Source organism: Mus pahari, chromosome 11, assembly GCF_900095145.1.
Source record: "Mus pahari chromosome 11, PAHARI_EIJ_v1.1, whole genome shotgun sequence".
NCBI lineage: Eukaryota > Metazoa > Chordata > Mammalia > Rodentia > Muridae > Mus > Mus pahari.
Genome location: NC_034600.1, coordinates 58623662 through 58636529, shown reverse-complemented (window position 1 = coordinate 58636529; position 12868 = coordinate 58623662). Strand labels below are relative to the sequence as shown.

General features: G+C 37.0%; 1 protein-coding gene across 3 annotated transcripts in view; it reads right to left on the bottom strand.

Moving 5' to 3' along the window:
* The window catches only part of Zfr (zinc finger RNA binding protein), a 65057-nt gene that overhangs the window by 8458 nt on the left and 43731 nt on the right, over window positions 1-12868 (bottom strand). For all 3 annotated transcript variants that reach the window (XM_029544124.1, XM_029544125.1, XM_021208777.2), the window contains 3 exons: window positions 11431-11572; window positions 6887-6984; window positions 5946-6041 (listed from right to left, as the gene is read on the bottom strand). In XM_029544124.1, the coding sequence (XP_029399984.1) occupies window positions 5946-6041; window positions 6887-6984; window positions 11431-11572 (336 nt within the window). The remainder of the gene's footprint in view (window positions 1-5945; window positions 6042-6886; window positions 6985-11430; window positions 11573-12868) is intronic.

The window sequence follows — 12868 nt, the reverse complement described above, 5'->3', positions numbered from 1 at the left end:
ACTTCTTTTGTGATTGGGTTACCTCACTAAGGATGATATCCTCCAGATACATCCATTTGCCCAAGAATTTCATAAATTCATTGTTTTTAATAATCTATGTTCTGTAGCATGCAAGATGACCATGAACCTTTTACATAAACCTTTTACGGGGGATGGGTACTGAGGATCAAACCCAGAATCTTGCATATTCTTGGCAAGTGCTCTAACAGGAACTACATCTCTAGCTCTTTTATTTCAAGGTAGCTGTAAGAAGACCCTGAATGTTTTCAGAACAAAAAAGCTGATGTCAATGACTTGACCCAATCATTACACATTTTATGAATATACTGAAATGGTTCACTGTACCTAATAAATATCACAAATATCAAAAATAGATGGGAACAGCTGGGCGTGGTGGCGCACGTCTTTAATCCCAGCACTCGGGAGGCAGAGGCAGGTGGATTTCTGAGTTCAAGGCCAGCCTGGTCTACAGAGTGAGCTCCAGGACAGCCAGGGCAATACAGAGAAACCCTGTCTCGAAAAACCAAAATATAAAAATAAAAATAAAAATAGATGGGAACAAATTTGAATGGCTTCTTGCAGTTATGTGAAGAATAATATGAAAAGTCTACCTTGACATAGACTTTGCATGACAATTATTCATTAAATAGTTTACTAATAATAAATGTAACCACCTGGTACAAATGCTGACATGGTGGCTGTGCACATGCACAGACAAAAGATATATGAGAATTCTTTTCAATCAGTATTTCTGTGAACAAAGCTCATGCTAAAGTAAAATCTAATAAAACATTAAAAAACCTGGATGAGTTTAGTTTTTAAGAATTATAAACACAGGGCTGGAGAGATGGCTCAGCGGTTAATAGCATTGACTGCTCTTCTGAAGGTCCTGCTTCAAATCCCAGCAACCACATGGTGGCTCACAACCATCTGTAATGAGATCTGACGCCCTCTTCTGGAGTATCTGAAGACAGCTACAGTGTACTTACATATAGTAAATAAATAAATCTTAAAAAAAAAAAATTATAAACACAATCTAAAACTGATTCCAAGAGAACTCAACGACTACATGAAGCCAACAAAATGAAGTCAAAGTTCAGATAAATAGGAAGACCCCAAGGCTACTTACTAAATGCCACGCTAAAACCCAAAACTTTATGGAACTGTGATGTTTGGAATGAAAATGGCCCCCACAGTCTCTTAATTTGAATGCTTTCCAATTAGCTCTTTCTTCTTACTTATGGATCAGATTTAAGCTCTTAGTACTGCACCAGTGTCACGCCAACCTGCTACCATGCTCCCCACCATGATGGTCATGCAATCTAATCCCCTGAAATCCTGAGTTCCCAGTAAATTCTTCTATCACTTGTCTCAGTCAGCCTTTCTTCACAGCAACACAAAAGTTATCAGAGTTAGTACAGAGAGTAGGCTTGTATTATTGTGTAAAAGACCAATCTTTGTTTTTGGAGCAATGTAGAAGACTCTGGACTAGGAAAGCAGTAGACTGATATAAATAGTGCTTAAAAGGCCATTCTAGTAGGAGCCTGGAAGACAATAGCCATATGGACTACAAAGGCCTAATTCAAGAGGTCTTTGAATGGAAACAATATTAGCAATTAGATCAGAGACTGTTCTTGTGATACTTTGGCAAAATATGTGCCTGGTTTTTGCTCTTGTTTTAAGAAACAGACTAAATTGAAGAGTTAAGGGCTAATTTCAATGGCAGAGGAGATTTCAAAATAGTCTACTGTTGACTCTGTCACATGATTATTAGTAACCACTCTTGGGCAGTTCTACGGTGAAAAAGAGCACCAGAAATCTTATGTTGCAGCCTTCGTTTGAGCTCAAAGACATAAGGTGAAATGGAATTAAATGAGTGGTGCCCTTATAGTCAGACCCCATCAAGCTAATCCTGTAATTTGTGAAAAGAAATGGCGTAAGTCAATGATAATCATCCTTACTAATGCTGCGACTCTTTACTGTAGTTCTTCATGTTGTGGTGACTACCTACCATAACATTTTCATTGCTTCATAACTATAATTTTACTTTATACTGCTTCATACTTTTAACTGTAATTTTGCTACCATTATGAATTGCAATGTAAATTGATATGTAGGCTTTCTGATGTGAAAGGGTCATTCAGACCGCCAAAGGGGTCTTAACCCACAAGTTGAGAATCACTGCACTAGGAATTACTTGTTCTAATTGAGAAATAACAAAAGAAACTTTATGCAAATGTAATTCAAGGAGGAGACCAGATTCCACCCCAAGTAGCATCACCACGTTGTTCTGGCTTCAGAACCGTAAGGACATACTAGTTCAGGGTTGTAGAATCTTCTTTCTCAACTAATGAAAACCACTGAGTCCAGGTGTGTGGCAGAAGAGTCCCTGCATGAAGGCCCAGAAAGGACATTGCATAAAATTGTGAAATTGAAGGGTAGATTATGTTGGAGATACCAGGATATTGGAGGCACTAGAGCCGTGAGATGTCTACCAAGGTGTGCTGCAGACAGGGAGTGGAACCAGGCTGAGAGAGAGAGGTCTACAGCAATCAGCAAAACTGGAAGCAGCACCCTAAGCCCTTTGACATCATAGACCTATAGGATATAGAATTTGTACTGCTGGGTTTGGGTCTTGCTTTTTGGTCCAGGATTTCCTCATTATGTCCCCCTTTCCAGCCCTTTGGAAAGGTACTGTGTATTCTGTGCCATTGTATATTGCTAGTATATAACTTGCTTTTTAGTTTTGTTTTTGCAGGAGTTACAACTAGGAAACTGAAATGAGTCTCAGAAAAGACTTTAAATGTTTTAAAACCATTGAGATTGAAGAACAAATTTGGGGACTTTTGAAGTCACTAAATTCATTTTGCATTATGGTATGGCTACGCCCTTATGGGGACTGGGAGTTGATAAGGTAGTAGTCTGAATGAGAATGGTCCACATAGGCTTATGTATTTGGTAGAATGCTTTGGACTTATTGGAGGAGGTTATGTCATTGGGGGTGGGTTTCAAGGTTTTAAAAGCCCACCTGTGATGGTTTGTATGTGCTCAGCCCAGAGAGTGGCATTATTAGAAGGTGTGGCCCTGTTGGAGTAGGTGTGTTGCTGTGGGCATTGGCTATAAGATCCTCACCCTGGAAGTCAGTCTTTTACTAGAAGCCTTCAGATGAAGATGTAGAACTCTCAGCTCTCAGTTCTGCCTGCCCAGATGCTGCCACGTTTCTGCCTTGATGATAAATGGACTAAAGCTCTGAACCTGTAAGCCAACCCCAATTAAATGTTGTCCTTATAATAGTTGCCTTGGTCATGGTGTCTGTTCACAACAGTAAAACCCTAACTAAGCGACCACCCTATTCCCAGTTAGCGTTCTCTGACTGTTGGTTGCTGCTCAACAAGAAGGCTCTCAGCTACTGTTCTAGTATGATGCTTGCCTGCCTGCCAGCATTCTCCCTGCCATAATAGTCTTGATTAACCTTCTGAAGGTGCACCTGAGCCCCCTATAAGTTGCCCCAGTCATGGCGTCTCTTGCAGCAATAGAAAAGCAACCAATAAATGAATAGTAAACAGCAAAGAACAGGACAAAGCTGAAAACAAAATCAAGTCCTCAAATTCTTTGTACACAGGAAAGAGGCAAAAGATGAAAACAATGAACAGAAAAAACAGTAATCATGCAGACAAAGGAGATCTGATGAACAGGGTAATTGTCTCTATATAGAGGTCATAGTAATCAGGAAGAACAAAAAACCCTTCCCCTTCCCTGGGCAAAAAGTGTCTTAGAAAATACATAGCATTCATCTTTGATTCATTTATCTCATTTTGTTCCACTTGGCTTTTGGACATAGGGTCTTTCAAACAATGTACTCAATTTCCTGCCTCAAGCTTCCCCAGTGCTGAAGTCAGAGGAATATATATATATATATATATATGTAAGAATGTCTGAATTCTACTCATAATTTAAAGATAATTTAGTCGTACAAGTAATAGTCATGATTCCCTCCCTCTCCCTCAATGAAAAGCAAACACTGCAGCTCTTTATCTTACTTATTTCTTTCTCCCACTACTCTTAGAAATAATTGTTAAAACTTGGAATAGGGGCTGGTGAGATGGCTCAGTGGGTAAGAGCACCCGACTGCTCTTCCGAAGGCCTGGAGTTCAAATCCCAGCAACCACATGGTGGCTCATAACCATCCGTAACAAGATCTGACGCCCTCTTCTGGAGTGTCTGAAGATAGCTACAGTGAGTGTACTTACATAGAATAAATAAATAAATTTAAAAAAAAAAAAACAAAACTTGGAATAGAACATTTTGGGAGTTTTGGGAGTATACTAAGTATATTATTTGTAGCTCTAAATATATATATATATTTAATGGGAAAAACCAAAAACCACCTCAAAAACCAAAACCAATTGGCCTCTATGAATCTCAAGTACAAGCTTTTTTTAAAAAAGCATGTGATTCTTTTTTTTCCCCAAAGATGTATTTTTTGTATGAGTACACTATTGCTCTCTTCAGGCACACCAGAAGAAGGCATCAGATCCCATTACAGAGGGTTGCGAGCCACCATGTGGTTGCAGGGAACTGAACTCAGGACCTCTAGAAGAGCAGTCAGTGTTCTAACCACTGAGCCATCTATTTCTCTAGGCCAAGCATGTAAATTTTTTTTTTTTTTTTTTTTTTTTTTTGGTTTTTTTTTGAGACAGGGTTTCTCTGTGTAGCCCTGGTTGTCCTGGAACTCACTTTGTAGACAGACCAGGCTGGCCTCAAACTCAGAAATCCGCCTGCCTCTGCCTTCCAAGTGCTGGAATTAAAGGCGTGTGCTACCACGCCCGGCTCAAGCATGTAATTCTTAAACACAAGAACAAAACGATAAAAAATAAGATAACCTTAGCTATTTAACTTTCAATAACCTAACTTCAAAATTAACAGGTTCAATCATATTTCTGAACAAACCTCTGAATTTTTATTATTCGACAACAGTTTGCTTTTAAATAAAGGCATCTTGTCTTTTTATGTTTAAGACAGGCTCTCATTCTTGTAAGCCCAGGTGTGACTGAACTTTAACATTGTCATTATCAAATTGCCTTGAGAAAGGGTCTCTTAATCAAACCTGGAACTAGCTTAGTAATCCCCCTGTCTTGGCCAAGACAGTACCAAGGCTACAGCAAGACCAGAATTTATTATTATTATTATTATTGTTATTATTATTATTTTATGGTTTTTCGAGACAGGGTTTCTCTGTATAGCCCTGGCTGTCCTGGAACTCACTTTGTAGACCAGGCTGGCCTCAAACTCAGAAATCCGCCTGCCTCTGCCTCCTGAGTGCTAAGGCATGCGCCACCACAGCCGGCTCAGAATTTTATTATTTTATGTATGAGTTCTGGAGACTTAGGCCCCTAAGCTAGCACAGCTGAGTTACACAAACCATTCATTCACTCATGCAATTCTCCAAGTGTGCTGCCCCCCCCCCCCCATGCACCATGGCGTGCATGTGAAGGTCAAAGGACAAGTTTTAGAAGTCACTTCTCTCCTTCTATCATAGGGATGGAACTCAGGCTTGGTAGCAAACGCTTTTGCTCACTAAGGTATTTTACCAGCACAAGCCTATTTTTTTTTTTTGGTTTTTTGAGACAGGGTTTCTCTGTGTAGCCCTGGCTGTCCTGGAACTCACTCTGTAGACCAGGTCGGCCTCGAACTCAGAAATCCACCTGCCTCTGCCCCCCAAGTGCTGGGATTAAAGGTGTGCGCCACCACCACCCAGCTACAAGCATAATTTTTAAATTAGTAAATCCTAAGAAAGTATAAGGATTTTCAAATCTGGATTTGTCAAACAGAAAAATACTACATTAAATGAAAACATAGGACAAATAAGATCAGAAAACGAAGACCACCAGAGAAGAACTTTCTAAATACTCATCTTTCACACTGTGCTGTTGCTGAGTACTTACCCAGCTAGGAAAATCTGACCACGTTGGAACTCGTTGACAAAGGTCTCGGAGAATACGTATGATAATCACACACGACTGTAGGCCATTAGCTCTAGCCTTGAGGGCAACACAAAAACCAACTGAATTAATCTTAGAAATATTAAAATTATCCCTTGGTGAAAAAAAGTTAAAATACCACTGTTCAATGGAAGCTCAGATTAAAAATAAAAATAATTACGTTTAAATTGGTTTCAATGAGCTGCCATTTACAGCAATATTTTATGCCAGAGTTAGTATTTAAAAGCTAGTATTTAGGTCAAAGTAAACAGATTATACAAGAATAATATTTCTTGATCCCCTGTGAACCTTGACCTATGTTCATACAAAACAGTAAACTGAAAAAAATCTGCCTAAATTAGAAATAAAAAGGAAAGTAAAGAGCTAAAAAGTCTGTCTAGGGACTGAAAGGTTAAGGAAATCTGTTTGGTTTCCTCTCCGTGCCTTTGCATGTCTGCAAAGTCACTAAACCAAGCAGCTGCTTCCTCACCTTTCATTCCCTACACTTAGTAACTTAAGAGAAAGAAGAGGAAAAGTCTTACAACTCTACACAAAGCTTTAAACACATATTCCATTATTTAAAGCAAAGTTAATCTGCAGCCTTATGGAATATAATATATATACAAAAACATGTGATGTTCCTAAGCAAGTCAACTTTAAATATAGCCACTAAAAATAAAAAACCCGGACTACAAACACCCCCCAAACCTGTTTACTGTCAAATTAATAGTAACCGCAAAATGCAGATCGTTACACTCAGCTTTCTATGGTAACTTACTTTCTGAGATTTAATTTAAAATAGTGTGTTTAGGCAATTGTTTGAAATGTTTAAGCATAGTTAAACATGTTGTACTGCACTACTCTCTCATAAGGCTACAAGAAAAAAGTAAAATGATGTTCCGAACCTGGAACCACTTAGCGTGGCGTAGAGCAGCCAGAGCGTCAAGGCATTTTTGCCTGTCCAAGACGTCCGGTGGGTCTTTCACCATACCCGAGGTTACATCTAAAATGGATTGAATTGGCAAAATGCAGTGAGGAATGGGTGTTTGACCAGGTGAGCAAGACACTTCCTTAAAGCAGCATCAGTGTCACGTGAGCCATTTGAGAACTTTTCAGTTAAATTCATCCGGGGAGTGACTTTTAACAAATTTACATAATATAATATGAAGAACAAAAGGAGAATTAAGATAAACTCTTCAATGATACAATAATTTTCTGGAAATAGAAGCCTTACTCACCAAAATGAGATCTAAAGGAAAGATTATTGGACACAGCGCACCAGCACAAAGAAGACAAAGACAAAAGGGAACACAAAAATCCACCTTAAATGGGAATGTACAATAAACTACCAAGTTGGTAAAGTATTCTAGATTATTCTGGGGCTAATATAAGAAAGAACTTAAATAAATATGGAATGATCAATACAACAATTACAAGGGGAAAAAAAAGAGAACAAAGGACCAAAATGAGGTTTACTTCTGGGGAATTCAGTTCTTGATGTTCAATAAGAGAACTTTAGCATCTCATAAGGAATACAAAATACCTTCTAAAATGAAAAGTTGTCATTAAAAGTATTCCAAACAGGAAGCAGAGAGAGACAATGAGTAAAGCAGAAAAAGGCTACCGGAACTAGCACAGTTAGATACAGTAAGTACAGAAAAGGAGCCATAAGCACAATGCTTTGATGGTAAATATGTAGGGTCTTTAAAGTTGGTTAAAATGTGTTACAGAAAGCTTGAGAAAATAGGATTTCATGACAAGAAATTAAGTTTACATTAATAAAGGCTAGTTTACATTAATAAGTCATTCATAAAAGTAAAAATCCAAAGTTCAGCTACACATATATATAAAATGTAAGTTTGATGGTCAAACTATCATATAACTGAAGAGCAAATACTTCAACAATCTAATTCACAGTTGCCATCAACTTTACAGTGCATTTTGCTCCTGGCTTTTGGTACCTATAGCTCAGGTTGGCCTTGAACGCAAGGCTTGCTCTTCTCCCTCAGCATCTGAAAGCTGGGACTGAGAGTGTGAGGGTCATGCCTGGCTTATAGTATACTTTTTAAATTCAAGAAAATTATAAAAGCAATCTGTTGAGTATAAGCAGTAGCTAGAGAGCACTAAAAACCATGATACATTTAGGATACAATAATTTATTATTTCAAATGACTAAGAGGGACAAAGAAGAAATATAAAAAATAATGGGAGTACTTTATGTCTGGTTAAAGCACTTGAAATGTTGTCTTTTAAACATTTAGAAACTGATTTTTACTAAAATTCCTTTTTATTTATTCATCTTTGTGAGTGCCTAGAGTCCAGAAGGTACTGGATCCCCTGGGGCAGGAGTTGTTGGTTGTGGGCTGCCTGACTATGGGCGCTGGGAATTGAACTGAGGGCCTCTGCAAGAGCAATAAGTACTCTTAAGAAGCCATATCTCCAGCTCAAGAATTTAGAAATCTTAAAAGATAAGTTGTCATTCTGAGAAGATGAGATATGAAAAGACACCTCAAAATGAAATAAGGAAAAGGAACAAAGAAAGGATAGCTAACTAACCTGAAAAAGAAAGAAGTCCACCCCCACCACTTCCACTCTCCAAAACATGCAGAATACGGGAAAGAATCTGACTACTGCTCTTATTTACAGCATTGTTAAAGCCAGAAGTACTCTGTACACTGTAGCTCAGAATTTTATAAATTCTGCCAATATGCAGGAAATTTTTATACAAAAGCATGACTTTTTAAGTTGTAATCTATAATGAAAATTCAATGATGACAGAACACCTATTCCAAGTTAAAAACAAATAAGAGCTAAAAGGAGGAAATTTTTGTTAAATTTAGAGTGTGGATTTTTGTACCCATTTCAATGTTCTAAGTAGATTAACCCCTTAGATATATTGTGCTAAATCATACTTGTTCCCTAACAGTCAAAACAAAAATCTGTTAATTTATAAAAACAAAATACAAATTCTTTTCCTACATGTATTTTATGAATTATAAGGGGTTAATCACCAATTAGAAGACATGCTGTGTCCACACTATTTTATGATTAAAAGTTAATGGGACTATATTAATTTCAATTAACATGGTTATGTAAAATATAATTCACTCAACTATTTAAAAACTAGTGTGAACACTGCTCAATTCTAGAAGAGACAAAAGACAAACGAAATAGCCACACAAAAGACAAAAAAATGCCAGACTCTGCATCCAAAATCCCCCTTAATCAAATGGCAGATGTGACACTGAGCTTTTGAAAACCTTGGTCAAAAATCCTTCCGATGTCTTGGCAGCAACCCCTGACAGGAATCAATCCCTTCTGCTAGAAGGCTTTGGACCGGGCCTGATAAGCTACAGGTAGAAAAAAACACACATGATACTTGATTTGCTGCAGAAAAGACTCTGTAGCAATGGTTAGAGCATTCTGAACATTTCAAGCTAAATTCAATTAAATGTTTACTGCATGTTAACTGTCAAACACAGTACCAGGAAAGAGATCTGTTATGTGTTTAACAGTTATTTCAACAATTTAGTCATGTCTTTTATTAAGTAATTTTCATATCAAACAGGACCACTACACATTAAAGAGGCTATCACACTATGTGGAAATATAATAGTTAAGTCTCATGATTTACAACAGTTCTTCCGGCAAAGCCTTCCTTACACCCTGTACTAACTCCCCGAAGCAAGCTAGAGGCTGTAAATGATTTTAAGACACAGAGCATCGGGAGCTGCAGTGAGAGAGGATACATACCGATATTCTGCAGCTAGAAAAAAGCAATCTTCATGATAAAGCTAAAACCATGGGTTTACTGCAGTCATCCGCAGCAAGGAACACTTAGCAACATTTCTATACTTTTGTACATCCAACTTTCCAGCTCAGTGTCTTGAAGCAAAATCTTTTGATTTTAAGCTGACCATTTCCCTCATGATCATATTTATAAAATTCAGAATGGTAATTCTATCTCAGTCTGGGTCAGACAAAAATGTAATTTTGTTTCCTTTAGAAAGGGCATGTTAAAGGATTTACTACAAATATGACACTATGAACTTATAAAATGGCTTGGAAATGAACTGAGGTTAAATACACAGAAACATTCTGAAATAAAGCTAAATGATTACATGAACATAATTTTACATTAATTATAGCAACATTAATTTATAATATCATACTAGATTTTTAAAAACTGAAGTAAAGGATCATATATGCTACATACAACTTGGTCAAATTGACTCAGGAACTACTTCCTCAGGCAACATGGACAGCCAGAACGCGAGATGAATTCATGTTCCTACAAACGATCCTTTACATAAAACTCGTATTTTTTAGGATGCAAAGGTTAAGATACAACATAAAAAATGCTAATATGGTACACATATGTAATATACAAAATCAGACAAGTCTCCCAATGAAATTGACTAAAATATTCTTTTCTTGGGCCATAGAAAGCCCATTTTCTTAGAAATAATTGCTTTGTCTTAATAAAACAAAATTATAATAGTAATTGATAATCTTTTTCTCCTCAACCTGTACTACAAACAGTTTAAAATTTAATTCCATTTTCAACAACTTAAGATGGATAAAAACAACATGAAAGGAAACAAAGTAAATTTTATCTGACCCATAAAACAAGAGAACCAACATTACTGCAGACACTAATCATGCTTTTGGCTTAAAAGCTTTGGAAGCTTTGAAAATGTTACAGAGTAGTCCCTAAAGCAACATTGCTGGCACCAGTAGTGTTTTATATTCTACAAATGCAAATTCAGTTAAAAAGAAAACAAACAAACAAACCAAAACCAGAAAGAAAAACTGTACTGTACTATAACTCACTTATCCACATTACTCATTAAGAGCTCCAGCACGGTATGCAGGCCGAAGGCCCCAATCTCTGTGCATCAGCATGGTCTGCATTTAATGAAATTACACAAAACCAAAGAGCAACCTCAGAGAACTAGAAATATTTACTTCAGGCCAGGCCAGATCCATGACTACATACATAATAATTGTAAGTAATATTGTTCGCCAATTTGTGAAATCTTTTTCATCAAGACAAAGCAAGACCAACATTGTCTTAGTAAAAGTTAAATTGTGGCCCCTAGTTATTAACAAGCATTTAAAACTTTTTCATGTGTCAACTATTTGAAAAACAATTTTTGAAGTTTTTTTTTTCCCAGAAATCTGAGGTCCGCAAGAAAAGAAAGAAAAAAATATATCAAGAAAACCAATCACATGATATAAATGTATTCTATAATAGTACATCACTAAGAAGAGCATTCACTTTGTTAGAAATGATCTAAAGCAAAACTAATTGCTGAGTGAGTTCAATCTCTAAAGTTCCTATGCAATGCCAGCATGTTGCCTTCTAGGGCTGAATGCCATCATAAAGGGCAGGAAAATGGAAAACAAACGTTAACAGAAAAGTAGAATGTTTAATTGGCTTTCCAACCTCCTTCCCTCATGTTCTCTTCTCGAATAATTGGAGATGTCAGGGTGATAGTGACTTGCATTTTGGGCTCCACACACGAGTTCAAAATTATTGCTGCCTCAGATGCGGCACATTTTATGTCATACTTCTCAGGACTTATAACCTATGTAATGAAGATGAAGATTATAAGAAATTAGTTACATCTTCAGCATTAAAAGACAAATGCCTAAATAAATAAATAAATAAATAAATAAATAAATAAAAAGACAAATGCAGTTTTATTGTGGCTTTAGTATAGTAATCACTCTACAAATACTGGATTCTCTACCCTCTAAAAACACATGCCAGATTATTCTTACCATTTATTTTTTTGCTTTTCCTTATTTTCAGAATTCTTTGTAGAACTATTATTTCCCACTCTTTTAAAACTTTTTTGTTGTCTTATTTTTCTATGTCTGAGTGTTTTGCCTGCTCGTGTGCTTGTGCATCATGTATGTATGTGCCTGTTGCCCACATGGGAAGAAAGCTTGGATCCCCTGGAACTGGAGTTACAGATGGCTGTGAGTCATCTTGTGTTGTAAACTGATCATTCCATTATTGTTAATAGGAAATATTTGTACATGTGTATGCACGTCTCCTTTTAAAAAATAACTGCCGCCATTATTTATCTTACATACTTAAAAAGTTTCAAGGGAAGTAAAATTAAGTATGAGCACCTCACCGAACCTAACTCAACTGTGCCCACAGTTCGTTCTCTGAGACTTTAACACTTAATTGCTTATCCAGAAGCAGTCAATAACAGGATGTACTACAATTTGATAGATATCTATCCAGCTCCAGTTTATTTGAACAAATGAAGCCTCTACACAGACATTATAGGGGATGGAGATACAGCTCAGTTGATTAAACCATCTGGTGTGTGAAAGGCTCTGGATTTGAACCCGAATATCTGTCTATCCCACCACTGAAAACAAGACAGAAGCATGAAATTTTACACAGCCATACTTCTAGCCTCAATTGTACCTGTCTTTACTTGTGATATTGTGCATAACACATACAAGGTTGCTGGAGACTTAAAAAAAAAAAAAGACATTTCAATTTATTATGCATGCACATGCATGCTTACACATGCTGTAGTACAAGAGTGGAGCCAGAGGACAACTGGCAGTAGTTGTTTCTTTCCACCATTAGGTCCTGAGGAGTGTGAACTGTGAACTCAGGCCATCAGTCTAGGCAGCAAGCCTCACCTCTCCAGATTAGCTTTTAAGTAGAGTACTACTATTTAAATGTTAATGACAGTGATTAATTTATTTTACCTGTTTATGCACATTTACAGTTAAGAGCGAGTGATTTGAAAACTAGTTTGTTTTTTTTTTTTTTTTTTTTTTTTTTTGGTTTTTCGAGACAGGGTTTCTCTGTATAGCTCTGGCTGTCCTGGAACTCACTTGGTAGACCAGGC